The sequence below is a fragment of the Zingiber officinale genome, chromosome 4B (assembly GCF_018446385.1).
Source record: "Zingiber officinale cultivar Zhangliang chromosome 4B, Zo_v1.1, whole genome shotgun sequence".
NCBI lineage: Eukaryota > Viridiplantae > Streptophyta > Magnoliopsida > Zingiberales > Zingiberaceae > Zingiber > Zingiber officinale.
The window spans coordinates 26,011,221-26,028,561 of NC_055993.1; the positions used below are offsets into that span (position 1 = coordinate 26,011,221).

The 17,341-nt window shown below is 39.0% G+C and overlaps 1 protein-coding gene across 1 annotated transcript; it reads left to right on the plus strand.

Moving 5' to 3' along the window:
* The first annotated feature begins 6,461 nt into the window (after positions 1–6,461).
* LOC121974885 (allene oxide cyclase, chloroplastic-like) lies at positions 6,462–7,542 on the plus strand. Its single transcript, XM_042526162.1, has 3 exons — positions 6,462–6,739; positions 6,844–6,968; positions 7,046–7,542. Exons 1-3 carry the CDS (start codon positions 6,532–6,534, stop codon positions 7,445–7,447), a joined length of 735 nt encoding a protein of 244 aa, XP_042382096.1. The 5' UTR covers positions 6,462–6,531; the 3' UTR covers positions 7,448–7,542.
* The last annotated feature ends 9,799 nt before the right edge of the window (positions 7,543–17,341 follow it).

The window sequence follows — 17,341 nt, forward strand, 5'->3', positions numbered from 1 at the left end:
AACAAAACAGTCTCTACTACTCCATTTAAGAAATGGTCTGGTAAAAAACCTCACCTATCTTAATTGAAGATATGAGATTATCTTGCTTATGTGAAGAGAATAATATCAGATAAGCTAGAAATTAAGTCTGATAAACATCTATTTATTAGTTACCCTAAGGAAACAAGAGGGTACAAATTTTATCATTTCTTGGAATAAAAAGTGTTTATTTTAAGGCATGTTGTATATCTAGAGAAATAATTTCTCTTATAGGAAAATAAAGGAAGTAAAGTTAAAATTGAGGAAGTTCAAGAGACTCCAATAGACATGGAAGAGACGCCTAGTCAAGAATCACAACCGAATACTTATACTGATGAGCTATCGACTGAACCTATGGAGACACAACATCTTTGTAGATCTAGAAGTACATGTAATATTCTTAAGAGATATGGATTTCTCATAAGTGAATCAAATGACGTGTTGCTCATTGAGGATGAGGAACCTACTAATTATGAAGAAGTTCTAAAAAATTCAGAAAAGGAAAAGTGACTAACAATCATGAAGTCAAAAATGGATTTTAGGTACGCAAATTAAGTTTGGAATTTAGTAGACCCATCTGAAAGCATCATACCTATGGGTGCATAAAGGTTTTCAAGAAGAAAACTGACATAAATGGTAATATGATTACCTACAAAGTAATATTAGTAGCAAAAGACTATCGTTAAAGGTAAGACGTTGACTATAATGAAACTTTTCACTAGTAGCTATGTTTAATCCATTATGATACTCTTGGCCATAGTAGCTCATTATAATTATAAGGTATGACATATGAATGTGAAAAAGATATTTCTCAATAGATGGATGATTATGGGTTGGAGAGGTTCTTTTGAAAAGAAGAACGAGTAAAGATGAGCCCTCGTTATGGGGACAAGCTTAGGCGACGATCCAACTATGGATCCTACTCAAAATCTGAAGTTGTGATTGGACAGTTAAGTGACTATCTTAAATAGAATTACTTAAATTGCATTCTATGCTAACCTTGTCTTGCATGTTCAGACGACCAAATGACTTAACTAGTCAACGAAATGGTCCGGGCGACCAAATAGTAAGACTCGGTCCAGCGAAAGGTAAGATGGCACCATGTGCTAAGATGCCCTCTATGCTAACGTGACATTCGAGGTGGACAAGGATAAGTGTCGAATAGTTGACATGGCACAAGATATGGATCATCTAGTTGATGTGGCAGGAGACAAGGATCGACACATTGACATGGCATGAGGAACAATCAAGGATAAACCTTAGGAGGCTGACATGGCCGTGGATCAATATCAGGATGCTGAGGTGGCATAAAAGCATTGGCAGAATAGAGGGTCGGTAGACTAATCCTATGGACCGGTTGACCAATAAATCGGATCTGGATCTAGTTATCAAGATGATCGATAGACCGATCAAGCTGATCAATACACCGATCCGACTGATCAATACACTAATATAGCTGATCGGTAGATTGATTTAACTGATCAGTAGACCGATCCAAGCCTATAAAAATAGGCTCAATCAGAGACTTCGACATCAACTTTCAGAAGCCTTATTGCTCTCGACTCGTGCAAATACTCTAACTTTACAGTCTGATAATGAAACTCTGCTCCATCTTATTTTGTTGGTATTATTTATTTATCATCGCTTTTCTTCATGCTTTCAACGGTAAGGAATGATAAATTTATTACCATTCCTCATCTTTTGTAAGAGTTGACTTGTAGCCTCTAAATAGTTTGTTGAAAAGGAGATCGATAGTGAATTGTCCATTCATAAGTAATCGGGATTATAGATATTAACTATGAACTAAATAAAAATAAAGTGTTTCATGTGATTATGTTTGCCGCGTCTCACTCTTATTTTCCAAAGAAAAGAATAGTTTTAAAATGGAAAAACAATGCTAGCTGGCTAACATTTTTGGAAGTCCTTTAGGCGAGTGTCGTTGCATTCTATGACTTCTAGAGAGCAATCTAAGGCCATCAAGATCAAAAGAAAAGCATGGAAGATTTATTTATTGTAAAGTTCTTTCATTTGTTTAATTTGTATTCTTACTTGGTATTTTGTTTTCCTTTGCATTATTTGTAGATATAGGAATTTGTGAAAGGTTTCTCCGTGTGTATCTAGGCTGATGAAGGTATAATTATAGACGCGAATATAAGAGAAATGATAAGTATTCTTCTCTAGTTGCTACTAACATTTTAACATTATCCCGGGTAGGATATTCAGATTATCATCCAGACATTTACGGTTCGATCCCCAGGTATAAAGTATTTATAGAAAATTTTCCTCTAAATGGGAGGCGCAACCAAAAGATACTAGACTTTTAGGCTGATTGTCGTGTGCACTTTCCGATTTACCCTAGTAGTCGATGCGAAACTTCCGTAGGATCGGATAGATCACCCTAGGGGATAGTCAATAAAACTAACTGAGATTATATATTTTTTTTTTTTACTAACATTCCAACATTGCTCTCGGGACTATGCTATAGTGACAGGATATCTAAGTTGTTACTCAAGCACTGGTAGTTTGATCTCCAGTTATGATGTATGTAGAAATTTTTCCTCCAAATGAGACATGCAACTAAAAGATACTGGACTTTTAGATCGCCCGTTATGAGTGCTTCCTGATTTATCCTGATGATCAATAAAAAAATTCTATAGGACCGGACTGGTCGCCTAAGACTAACTGGGTTATTTATCATTTTTTTTTCACTAAAATTCCAACATTTCCACATAAAAAATTCTCATTCAAATCTTGTTGGATGAATTCTCATTTTGGCCATCCTTTTGATATTCAGGACTCCACCTCCTTGTTGAATCAATGGTCAAGCCTTTTCAAGAAACTAACTATATCACTTGGTGTAAGAAACTAAATCTTGAGGTGAATGCTAAAGGAAAAGGGATGAATAGTGGTCATGCTCTATTCTTGCTATGATCCCAGTAAGGTCACAACGCAAAATTAATAATAAAAAGATAAACAAACACATATATACTATAAAGACAGACGATCTATGTGGTTTGGAAACTCCCAATCTCTTAGTCCATGACCTATGATTCTTTAGGTGGATTACTCTCAGAATCCTCCATATCTTCTGCTCTCTAGTGAAGTGCTCATGAAACCTTTTATAAGATTCTAAAAGATAACACAAGAGGCATACAAATAGAATTCTAGGATTTTATCAAAAAGGCACAAAATAAAAATAGAGACTTAGCATGAAAATATAATTTATTGCTATTCCATTTTAGGGCTTCTATGACTACAATTTCACTCACCTCTCAGTTGACTAGCCGTTGTCTTTTACCACAATAGCTTCTTATCCCTTAGATGCACTGCTTTTTCACCTCCCTTCCCATGTCTCATTTCTAATAATTTTTTACTAAATTTCTCATCCATGAAATGAATTAAATCCTCAACTCTCTCCTCGTGTCATTCTTCTTACTCCACTTACACACGCTCATCCCAACACAATTGCCTCTAATGCTTCTAAATAACCTGCAATATATACCTCGAGTGTCTCATAGCACCACCCTCAATCTTCAAGGACCTTGAGCCATTGGGTACTCATAACCTAACACAAATGTAAGGTCTAATTTAAATTCTTTACCCGGACATCAAAATCTATGATGATATCAAATCACTTGGGACAAATATTCCAACAATTAGCGCATGGCTTAATTCTTTAGTTTATATTATTTCTATTATATAATTAACTTTGTCTATCAATTAAGCTTGTGGTTTCAACTAAGTCAGCAACCCTCTAGTTACTTCTCATTTTTATTGTCTTTGGAGCACTATCATTAAAAATATAGGTTGAACATTTAAATAACTTGATCTGAAAAAAAAAATGGACTTGTGGTATATTTATATTAATTCTCTTGATTGACTTGATCTAAAAAAAATTTTTTTAAAAAAAAATCCAAGCTTGGGATCAATTGAGGATCGCAACAATAGGAAATTATACTCTTCTTTAATTATTTAATGTTTATGGTCTCTTATGTCAAAATTGTAAAATGACACAAAATGTCAAGATAGAAGTGATTTTTCCCAACTTGCAAATTTTCTAGTTCAATAAAAATTGATCAATTCAATAGACTCTTGGAAAATTAATTGCATAAGAAATCCAATTAACTTAACTTCTTGTGGTCAAATTGGTTGGTCTGATATGCAAAGGTAAGGGCCTTTTGAGAACATAAAAATGAACTTTGCTTGAACTTTATTGGTAACGGGACCTAAGTGGAACACTAATGAAAATTAATGTCATTCCTAGCTTAATTGCTTATAAATCAATGCTTTTCCAATTAATAATTATTTTTTTTTGGTATTTCATTATCCTTCGACATTCGTTTACCACCTTAGGCAATTACCGGAGCAGGGTCCTGGGACAATGAGGCATTCGTCATTGATGATTAATGATAAACTTTAATGAGAGCAGCTCCTCCATCATCCCCTCAAACAGTGCTATTGTGTTCGGCACCCACCCATGAGCACCACAAACATTGACCATGGTGGTCCATGAAGCAGTTGTTGCTAGTTATTTTGTGGAACATAGATAGTGGTGGCATGAACATAGATAGTGGTCGCAGGCATTTAAAGGCAGGGGAAAGTGGTTAGAATGAAAAACATAGGTGGTCCAAAGCTAAAAGAGAATAAATGGCAGTTGAAAAAGTGAATGGAGATAAACTCCTGATGATAATAATAGATGAGTAAATCTTGTTGGTCAGAATCTGACCAGCTAGAAATCTCTATCTCCCAATTAAAATGCATGCATGGACATGCATATAATTAATGTGGCCATATAAAATTATTAAAATACCCATGCATATATTTTAGCTGGCCAGATTCTGGCCATTTAGCAATACCCATAATAGATATAGATTTATTGTTGCTGAGCCGTGCATGTAAATTTTAAGATTTCTCGTGTTGTGCAACTAACTTTGATAATATCTAAATCACATAGTATATTCCTGAAATACTCTGTCTTTCTTTCATGCCATTAGTTAGTTTTGGACGAAAATAATTGATAAACTGAGAAAACTCTGAACCACTTCAAATCAAAATCAATGTACTTCTAAAAGTCTCTTTAATATATCTATACCTACGGATTTGAATTTAATAATATAAATTAAAAGAATTTTTAAATTTACAAAGGCTTGATAAAATTTATCATAAATTTATTATAAGATTTATGATAATGATACTCATTAATCAACACCGTCAATGAATTTTTAATAATTTTTTAATTAAAAATATATCAATCTTTTAAAATTTTGAATGATGTAAGGTCTATCAACTAATTTCATCTGAAACTGATTGATGAACTTAAAAAAATCAGAATTACTTTAAACCAAAATTAATGTACCTCTGAAATCTCCTTAATATATCCATACCCTTAGATCTGAATTTGATAGCATAAAATGAGATCAATGAATTTTTAAACCTTCAAAGACTGATAAAATTTTTCACAAATTCATTATAAGACTTAAAACAATAATACTTACTAATCAACACCATCAATAATATTTTAAAACTTTCCTGATTTAAAAAATATTAAACGTTTAAATTTTCAAATGATAGATTTAGAGAATTCTGAATTACTTCAATTAAAATTATTATACTTCTAGAAGTCTTCTTAATATATTTATGTCCTTAGATTTGAAATCAGTAATGTAAATTTAGAATAATAGTTTTTAAATAGATAGAGTAAAAATATAGAGAAATTTTATGATTATTTCTTGAAAAAAAGTATTGAATTCAGATATATATGGAGACATAAATATATTAAAAAGATTTTTAGGAATAATTAATTTTAATTTAAAATGATTTAGATGTCTCTTATCAAATGATTTTAGATAAAATTAATTGATAGTATGAAAAAAAAAAGAGGAATGACATTTCAAGAATACACTACATGATTTAGATATTGTGAAAATTAAATATTTAAAATTAAAAAATCTTAAAATTTATCCACGAGGTAAGTAAAATGCCGTAGATTTATTATGTGTTCACTTGAGAAAAGGAGCTCCTTAAAAAACAAAGCAACCTTTCAAAATAACATTTTAAAGGAAGGACCGTAAACCTAGTTTAATTAAGCACTCTTTTCTCTTCCACTCGTCGGTCGCTGAGCAGTGGAAATGGGAATAAGAAATATGCACGTGCTTCACATGGATTTGGGGGGCTAGGTTATAATAATAAATGCTGTTGGCCGGCAGACTAGTCAGCATTTAATTTGGAGAATTCGGACGGTGATCACGCGCTTCAAACTTAATAGCACGTGGGAATTCGACGCCTCGGTCATCCTCCGCCGACTAGCGTGCAACACGACGCCTCGGTCATCCTCCGCCGCTTTTTTATTATTATTATTTTTATTTTTCCTTTCGGTACGTTTCCTAACCGCGACGGATGAGGTCCTTCCGGCTTCCGCACTATATAGATTCCACCAATTCCCCGCTTCTCATCTCACATTCTCACTGTTCGACCTCTCTCGCTTCCATCTGATTCATCTCCGTCTCCATCTCCATGGCTTCTCTCAGAACTCCCTCCCTCTGCAACAATCTTCCCTCCATCCGCCCCTCCAACAAGCTCTTCGGCCTCCATCTGATCGCCCCTGCGCGCTCACACAGGGGAAGCCCCTTGTCCAGCAACAAGCAACAGCTAAGGTCCATCCGCTGTACAAACCAAATATCAGCTGTTCCTTTGAACCACTCCTACCCCAGCATCAGACCAGGTGTTGCTCCGCTCTACTTTCCTTTATAATTAGTCGGTCTCTCTGTTTTATTATTATTATAATTATTATTTTCCATTTCTAATTGTGTGAGCTTGTTCCTGCAGCTTCCAAGGTTCAGGAAATGCACGTGTACGAAATCAACGAGCTCGACCGCAACAGCCCTGCTTACCTTCGCCTGAGCCAGAAAGAGGTCAATTCGCTCGGCGACCTAGTCCCTTTCACCAACAAGGTAAGTGAAATTAATTATCAGGGAGGTTCTGAAATTAGTGTGTGACAGAGGAAAATGTCGAAACCGATCGGTTGCAGGTGTACTCAGGGGACTTGCAGAAGCGGCTGGGAATCACAGCGGGACTCTGCGTGCTCATCCAGCACGTGCCGGAGAAGAATGGTGACCGGTACGAGGCCATCTACAGCTTCTACTTCGGAGAGTATGGCCAGTTGTCGGTGCAGGGCCCGTACCTGACGTACGAGGAAACTTACTTGGCTGTCACTGGTGGCTCCGGCATCTTCGCCGGCGCCTACGGACAGGTCAAGCTAAAGCAGCTGATCTTCCCTTTCAAAATCTTCTACACCTTCTACCTGCAAGGCATCCCTGACCTCCCTGAGGAGCTCCTCTGCACGCCCGTGCCACCGTCGCCTGAGGTCGAGCCGACGCTCGAAGCCAAGGCAGGCCAACCCCATGCGGCGCTCCACAACTATACCGATTAGCCGATTGCTGCTGTCGCATCCGCAAATAAATTGACTAAAGAAACGATGTCTTCCCTTGATCCGTCGGAGTTTAAATGAATAAAATTTTTGTAATATATCTATCTGCTGGTGAACTGGTGGAATTACAATCGGATCGTAACGAATCTAACAAAATGAGCTCTAGACCTCGAACCCGAACACTTAGCTCGAAGGCTTGAGTCCGATCAGGACACCTCAAGCGCCTCATGCCCAACAAGTTCAAGGGCTTGAGCCTGACCCGAATAACTCTGAGCCTGTGGAGCGGAAGATAAACTTGAGGATATTATCTTAATGGGGCAGGACTCAGACGTGGGTAGACCAAATGTGAAATTTATCGCCGTGCCCCCACCCATGACAGTTCCACGTTGGTTCGATGAATATGAAAAACGATGAACATGAAAAACCTTCACGTATCCTTGAGGGTTAAGCATCAAGTCTAAGTGGAGGTCAACGTTAAGATCCGGATAAATCAATGTAAGGAAGATTCGCTCGGATAGTTCTCTTGATTCCTGATCAGACAAGCTTTGCCTTTCAGCCTTGGTCGGTCACACTGACTAGAGGTACTCCGTTTCTCCCCTGGTCGATTTCATCGATCGGACGTTATGCGTTTCTCCCTTGATCGGTCTCATCGACCAGTCATGCTCTGTTTCTCCCTTAATCTCTCCCACTGACCAAACGTGTTGCACTTCTCCCCTGGTCGATCTCATACATCGATCATGCTCTATTTCTACCCAGGTCAATCCCACCGATCAGACGTGCTGTGTTTCTCCCACGGTCGGTTCCACCAACGGGTCATGCTGTGTTTCATCGACCGGACATGCTGCATTTCTCCCCTATCAGTCCCATCAATTGTCATGCTCTATTTCTCCACTGGTCAGTCCCACCGACTAGACGTGCTGCGTTTCAACTCCGATCAAATGTACTTCGTTTCTCCCCGTCAATCCTATAGAGAAAAGTAGCTCATTATTAATTCCCCGATCGACCCAACTGATCAAAGGCACATCACTCGCACTGATGGGCCATGCCCTGCTCATCTCCACTCAATCCTGATAGTCGATGCTCCTCCACTTAGCAAACCCTCAACTCCCGACCCGATTATCTCAGGACCGAAAAGCATTATGGCCTCTATTATAGAGGATGGTGTTGTCTAACTGCAAGTGCATGATTATGTCATCAACTAATAAAAATATCGATCCACAGGAACTGTCAATGGCGTAGATAGGATTTTCACTCAGGAGGGGCAAAGTAATGAAGTCGGTGAACGATGACGGTGATACTGACAGCAAACAACGATGTCGACTAAGCGAAATAAATCAATTAAGTAAATTTCACCTCAATTAAAAGGTATTTTTTTTATGGAGCATCGGTGAAGCGACAACGTTAGTCAAGTGAAGACAATGACCATACAACAAATGACAGTGATAATGGTAGCAATCGGTGTCCGGCGATAGCGACTTAGGCTATAATGGCAGCGACATGTCGCGGAAGATTTTATGGGTAAAATTAGAGTTAGAAAAAAGATTATGAAAGAAATTATAGGAAGAAAAAAATGAAAAAAGAAAAATAAAAATTCGGGATTAGAGGAGGAAGAAGAAAAATGGATAAAGAAAAAAATTGACTTGGGAAAAGAGAAAAATGAGTTAGGTTGAAAGTGTTTTAATTAGAATTTTTTACTAAAAAGATGAGAAAGTTTCAAAAATTATGACTATATATATATATTTTTATTTTTTCCCCACTTTATTAATATTTTTCTTAAATTTCAGGGGGTGCGACCGCACCCCTTGAGCCTTATATAGCTATGCCCCTAGGAACTGTTGATTTGATTAAGTGCTAGTTAAGTTCGCAAATTAAATTATCTTGACGATTGAAAGTTGCGTGAAGTCAAGTGCACTTAAGAGAATGAGTATGAGAGAGTGAAAAAGAGAGAGAGAGAGAGAGACTGATGTGGTAACTGTAAGCGCATAGTTATCGTCAAGTAATAAAATTTATAAGTCGATCTCACGAGAATTGAATCTTAAAATGCTAGTTGTGTTGGATACAAACAATTTGTTGCCGGAGATGTATAGGGTATTAGCTGAATTTAAATACTCGAATTAAATTCAACTTACAACTGAGATGACCTGAGCTGATAATCTCAGACTGCCAGTAGCGGCTGGTTTCTGGCAAGTGATAAAGGTAGTCTGCACAGTGTTGACAGATCGGGCTGATCGGCCGAGCAACACGAGCGGGCGCAGCAGATCAGAAAGGTCAACCGAGCAAAAAGGCTGACCAAGCGGGGCAGACAGGTTGACCGAGTGGGCAAACAGGCCTGATGAGAGGCAGGCTGGGCGATTTGGTGTTGAGCGGACAGACAGATCTGGCGAAAGACAGATCAGCCGAGCAGACAGGTCTGGATAGGCAGGTCGGGCGAAGCAGACCGGTCAAGCGAATAAATAGGTATGGAGAAAGATAAATCGATCGAGCAGACAGGTCTGGACAGGCAGGTCGGGCGAAGCAGACCGGCCAAGCAGACAGGTCGGGCGAAGCAGACCAGCCAACAAGACAGGCAAGTCGGGTTGTCCAGTCTCTGACTAGCCGGCCGGGCGAGCTGACAGGCCAGGCGAAGATCTCGAGTAGGCAGAGAAGTCTGTCGGTCGGACAAAGAGACCGACCGGGCAAGCTGACCAAGGCCTGCGAGTCGTAGTTTCCTTGAAACATATTCGCCCATCTCCGGCTGTGCTTTAAAGCTTACAAGGGTCGTCTGTTTCCTAGGATACAAGGGGCGACCGTGAATCCAATCAAGCACTGGTGGTCACGGCGAGCTGAGTAGTACCTAAATGCTACCACTTGGGCAAATTTTTCCCCGACCGGTCCGACATTCGTGTGCGCAGGTCACGTTCGCACACGAGTCAACTTGGTTCAGTGCAATCCGGACCCTGGATTTGCACCCCCCTCACGCACCCATGCGTGAGAGAGAGCCTCTCCCCATGCATTTGTTCACATCCTCAATGTATGCGAATCAATATAAACCAACAAAAATACCTTGAAACTGTTGGAACCCCAAGGTTGTTTTGGTGTGATCAACAAGTTAAGTTAGGTCATGTGTGTTTCTAACCTTGTGTCTAAGTGTGCAGGAGGTTAGGAGCACAGGTAGTCTAGCGGAAGACGCAGCTAGCGAGAATGACGGTAGTCCGAGGGACGAGGTGCTGCGGAAGAGTACACCTGCTGACGAGAAGGAAGCGTACGGTGGTTCCGAGGGACGAAAGCCGGAGCGGAAGATTGCTCAGGGAGCAAGAGACGCAGTTAGCGAGAAGGACGGCACGCGGTGCGTCCGAGGGACGAAGCCTGCGGATGAGTACGCTGGCGGACGAGAAGGAAACACGTGGCGATTCCGAGGGACAAGAAGCCGGAGGGAAGCCCACTCGAGAAGATCGAAAGTTGGGTTCGGGTGAGCCCTTTTCCGAATAGCATAGATCACCCAAGCGAGCGAATCTGAAGGAGAAGAACCGGACCGAGGCGGGACTGAACCAGAGAAGAGGTCTCGGACGAAAAAGTCAACATCTGTTGACTTTGGGCTCCGGGGCGCTCGGAGCAGTCCGAGGCGCCCGGACTAGACTTTTGACCAGGATCGAGATTTGACTCGATCTGATCCTTGGGGGATAAAGTTTATCCCCCCAGGGTGCCCGGAACCCCTTCGGGGCGCCCCGACCAAGGCTATAAATATAGCCTTGGTCCAGAAGCTTTTCATTAGTTCAGAAATTGTAACAACACTTGTGTGCTTCCACTACTTAGATTAGCTTCTTTCTTTCTGTGCCTACACTACTGTAAACGAGGCTTCTCCGCCTAAAAGGAGTTCTTAGTGTGACCATTTTCCTTGGATTAACAACCTCCCCGGTTGTAACCAAGTCAAATCCGGTGCCTCATTTTTATGCTTTATTTTCTGCTTAATCTATTTTTCAAGTGTTAGCTTAATCGTTCGAGAAAGGGTTGTGTTTTATTCAGGGCTATTCAAACCCCCCTTCTAGCCGACCGCAACGGTCCTACAAGTGGTATCAGAGCCGAGACGCTTCAAGAGGACTAACCGCCGAACGAAGCAACGAGATGGCCGGATCTAACATCCACCCGCCAAAATTCGAGGGGGACTTTGCAAGCTGGAAAAAGCACATGGAGGTATTTTTTTGGTATTGATTTCGATTTATTACTAACAATGGAACTCGGTTTTGAAGCTCCCAAGGGCAAAGCGAAAAATCAATGGACAAAGAAAGAGCAGACCGAGTACGTGGCAAACAAGAAAGCAGAATTCCATCTTCTAAGCGTACTTCTGCCACAAGAACTCAACCGTGTCGGCACCTACAACTCGGCAAAGGAGCTTTGGGAGAAGTTCCTTGAGCTGCACGAAGGAACGTCCGAAGCCAAGCTCGCTAGACGAGATCTGCTTCGCAATCAGCTCACCAGAAGACGAGACAGTCGCACATTTGCACTCCAGAATAAAAGAAATCATCACCGGACTCACGAATCTCACAGAAAAGGTAAGTAACCAAGATTCGCTCAGGTACGCGTTAAATTCATTTCTGAGAAATTCAAAATGGGCATCACTATAGTAGATGCTTTTTACATTTCGAAGGATTTAGAAAAAATTTCATTAGAAGAATTTTTTTCAACATTTGAAGTGCATGAGTCAAGATGTGCAGGAATGAAGGAGCCCAAAAACAACGTCGCCCTCAAAGCTTCGAGAGACGAACCTGAGTCGGAATCTTCTCTCGATGACGAGGAAATGGTAATGATGGTAAGAAGATTCAAGAAACTTTGTAAATCTAGATCTACTAACCATCCGCAGGGGAAAAAGAAAAGGACAATCCACTGCTACCACTGCGACGAAGAAGGGCATGCCAAGGACAACTGCCCCAAGCTGAAGAACAAAGACAAGGAGAAGGGTAAGAAGCCTATCCAAAAACGAAAGGTCCTGAAGGCGACGTGGGACGATACGTCGTCCGAATCGAAAGTCAAAACATTCTCCGGACTCGCACTGATGGCGAGTCATCAAGACGAATGCGATTCAAGCTAGTCTGAAATGAGCATCGAGAGCATCGATGAAGGGGGAGACACGTCAGAAGAAAGCAGCAGCTCAGGAGGAGAAACGGACAACGAGATCGACAAGGTAAGTCAGGTACGATCTCTTCCTCCCGATAAAATGTTTAAGTTCGTTAAACTTTTAACAAAAGATTGTTGCAAATTAAAAAGTGAAAATAAAAATTTAAAGGTAATTCTAGCTAAGTCTTGTCCCTTAGAATAATTAGATAAATTAAAATTAGCAAATGAAAAATTGAAACTTGAAAATGATGATTTGAAAATTCAAGTAGATAACTTGAAAAACTATGCATGTTCATCTAAAATCAATTTTAGAAGATTTAATAATTTAAATTGGTACTTTAAATATCACCCGACACAAATTAAGAACATTTCAAGAAAATATGTCCCTACAAATTTTTTGGTTAATCCAGTAGGCTGGATCCTATATTGGGTTCCGAAGTCATGCTTAAATTAATTTTAAAATTAAAATTAGCGCTTTAAGTGAGAAAATTAAACAAAGAATTTATTTATGAGACTTTGTCAAGGAAGTGGTTGTTGCTCCAATAACCAAGAAGGCCTAGTGCCTCGCTACGACTTGGAAGCCAAAATATTGAAATAAATATTTAATTAACTTACTAATAAAGCATTAATGCAAGAATTAATTAATGCTTTAAAAAGGTTATTCAAAATATTTTTTGTTAATTTTAAAATTTACTTACTTAATTTTTTTTTAAATTGACTAAGTCATTTTTTTTACTTAGAAAATTTTTTCTTAAAAGTTCTCAAATGATTAAGTTAGAAAATTTCTTTCAAAAATAATCTTCAAATGATTAAGTTAGAAAATTTCTTTCAAAAATAATCTTTACTTAGAATTTTTTTTTAATGTTTTTCTTAAGTTAAAAGATTTTCTAAAATTAGAAATTTATGCTCAAATTACTTAGAAATTTTTTAAAAAATTGCCTAAGTCAGATTTTTAAAACTTTACTTAGAATTGTTTTTAACTTAGAATATCTTTTAAATATTTTTTTCAAATCTACTAAATTTTTAACCCTTAGATTGTTTTTCTTGGAACCCCATTTTTTTGTGATCAAAGGGGGAGAAGGGAAAGTATAAGTCTAGGGGGAGGTAGATAGATTTAATTTTTTCTATCTTTTTGTACTTACATTGTAAATTAAGTTAATTTACTTAATTTTATTTAATGTCTATTTTAACCCTAGCTTAACTTGGGTTGATCACACCAAAAAGGAGGAGATTGTTGGAACCCCAAGGTTATTTTGGTGTGATCAACAAGTTAAGTTAGGTCTTGTGTGTTTCTAACCTTGTGTCTAAGTGTGCAGGAGCTTAGGAGCACAGGTAGTCGAGCGGAAGACGCAGCTAGCGAGAAGGACGACAGTCCGAGGGACGAGGTGTTGCGAAAGAGTACACCGGCGGACAAGAAGGAAGCGTGCGGTGGTTCCGAGGGACGAAAGTCGGAGCGGAAGATTGCTCGTGGAGCAAGAGACGCAGCTAGCAAGAAGGACGGCACGCGGTGCGTCTGAGGGACGAAGACTACAGATGAGTACGCCGGCGGACGAGAAGGAAATACGTGACGATTCCGATGGACGAGAAGCCAGAGGGAAGCCCGCTCGAGAAGACCGGAAGTGGGTTCGGGTGAGCCCTTTTCCGGATGGCAGAGATCACCTAAGCGAGCGGATCCGGAGGAGAAGAATCAGACCGAGGCGGGACTGAACTAGAGAAGAGGTCCCGGATGAAAAAGTCAACATCTATTGACTTTGGGCTCTGGGGCGCCCGGAGCAGTCCGGGGCTCCGGGGCGCCTGGAGCCCTCCGGGGCGCCCGGACCAGACTTTTGACCAGGATCGAGATTTGACTCGATCTGATCGTTGAGGGATAAAGTTTATCCCCCCAGGGCGCTCGGAACCCCTTCGGGGCGCCCCGACCAAGGCTATAAATATAGCCTTGGTCTAGAAGCTTTTCATCAGTTCAGAAATTGTAACAACACTTGTGTGCTTCCACTGCTTAGATTAGCTTCTTTCTTTCTGTGCCTACACTACTGTAAACGAGGCTTCTCCGCCTGAAAGAGTTCTTAGTGCGACCATCTTCCTTGGATTAACAACCTCCCCGGTTGTAACCAAGTCAAATCCGGTGCCTCGTTTTTATGCTTTATTTTCTGCTTAATCTATTTTTCAAGTGTTAGCTTAATCGTTCGAGAAAGGATTGTGTTTTATTCAGGGCTATTCAATCCCCCCTTCTAATCGGCCGCAACGGTCCTACAGAAACTTTCAATGTGGGACTAAAGTCTCATTCACAATGGAGTCTCTTTTCTCTTTCATTTATTCTCCATTCAATTATTCAACAATCCCCCACATGAATAGAGATAGGGTAAGTGATAGCATTCAGCAGTTGAGTCAAGTATAGAATAGGTAGATTTTACCCTTTGAACCTTCCCTTGTGAAGATTTGGTTCCTTACTAGCTGATAGTAGACACGATGTCCTTAAACTATACTACCGTCTGTGTAAGAAGTGACAAATCTCACCCAAGACTCTCCCTGATACAACCCAGTTCTCATGGGTGTGTTCGTTTTTGGCCATGAACACGCCTAGTTTTATGAGAAGCTCTAAGAATTATGCCTCCAATTCTCTTCGAAGCAACCCCACTTCTTTCTCACATAGGTGATCCCTCAAGAGTTACCATCTACTCTTTTTGATCATTAAAAGCCCATCGGCTTACCCTAGTCTAGTCACTGTTTCATTGGGCTACTCGTCACAGTGTGTCTTGTCAGTACAGATTAGTTGTCCCTTTAGACCTAGTTCTTGAGATCTCCAGTGAGCATAGGTTGGGTGTCCTCTGCACTAATCGCTGACAACAGCATATAGCTCATTCCCTAAAATGAGCTTGCAACTAACTCTCGATTTAACCCCTTGGTTAGCGGATCTGCTAGGTTATCATTTGACTTCACATAGTCAACAATGAAAACTCCCGTTGAGAGTAGTTGTCTAATAGTATTATGTCAACAACGTATATGTCTAGACTTACCATTATACAGATGGCTCTGTGCCTGACCGATTGCTGATTGACTATCGCAATGTATGCAAATCGCCGGCACAGGTTTCGGCCATCGAGGAATGTCTTCTAAGAATTGTGGTAGTCATTCAGCCTCTTCACCACATTTGTCAAGAGCTACAAACTCAGATTCCATCGTGGATCTAGTTGTTACGATTTGCTTAGAAGATTTCCAGGAAATGGCTGCACCTGCTAGAGTAAAGACATATCCACTCGTAGACTTAGAGTCTTTTATATCAGATATCCAACTTGCATCGTTGTATCCTTCGATCACAGTAGAATATCTTGTATAGTGCAGTCCATATTCACGAGTATACCTCAAGTACCTCAGTACTCGTGTTATCCCTTTCTAGTGCTCAACACTGAGATTACTCGTGTATCTACTTAGTTTACTTACTGCGTAGGCCAAGTCTGGTTGTGTACAGCTCATCAAGTACATCAGACTTCCAATTACTCGAGAGTACTCTATCTGAGAGATACTTTCACCTTGATTTTTCAATAGATGTTGACTCGTATCTATCGGCGTTCGTGCCAACGCAGTATCACCCTTGGTGAATTTCTCAAGGTGGTCACATGAAAGAGGGAAAAGAAGGAAAAGAAAGGTAAGATGCTACCACTGCAATGAATGAGGGCACATGAAAGACAACTACCCAAAATTGAAGAGCGATGACAAGGACAACGACAACGACAAGACCAAGGATAAAAGACCAACCCAGAAAAAGGTACAAGAACCTAAAGGTGACATGGGATGAAACTTCATCAGAATCAGAAATCGAAGCCTACACCGAACTTGTACTGATGACAAGTCACCAAGAAGAAGAAAATGAAACAAGCTCTTTCAAAATGAACATCAAAAGCATCAATCAAGGGAGAGCAACGTCAGAGGAAAGTAGCTCTACAGGGGGAGCATTAGAAATCGACAAGGTGAGTCAGATATGGTCTCTACCTCCTGACCAGTTATTTAAGTTTATAAAAATGCTATTAAAAAATTCCTATAAATTAGAAATTAAAAATAAAAAACTTAAATAAGAAAATGAGAAACTAAAATTAACCTTAGCAACATCTTGTCGATTAGAAGATTTCAACAAAAAAAAAATAGAAAAGAAAATTTAAAATAATAAATACAAAATTTGAAAACTTCTGCATATTCGAATTTTTCTTCTTCAAATTTTAGGAACTATAAAGGACTTAACTTATATTTATGATATCATCAGGGCCAAGTTAGAAAATTATCACTAAAATATATCCCTAAAAAATTTTTAATTAATCCAGTTGGAAGGAACTTATATTGGGTTCCAAAATCATGCCTAAATTAAATTTTTATGCATATCATACCTTTAATTGATTTAATTTTTGTTGCTTGCTTAGAATTAACAAATAAATTATTTTGTATATTTTTTTTAGAAATTAATTTGATCCAAATTTTTCTAAGAAAGAAAATTTCACTACTCATCTATAGAAAACAAATTTTCAAATTTTTTTTGACTGTTGTATTATTTTTCTATATTTTTTTAAAATTTATATTTTTTTTAATTTAAAATTATTTCATAGGGTTATTCTTGCAAAATTTATTTTCCTATGAAGCTTTATCATATTTTCTATCTAAGAAAATATTTTTAAAATTTTTTGACAATTAATGAATTTTTTATGGATTATTTATCCAAATGTAAACTTTTAATATTAAAAGTTTTCAAAAAGTTATTTTTTAAAAATTTCTTTTTTATATATACTCATATATTTTTTTCAAGATTTTTTGAGTTTAAAA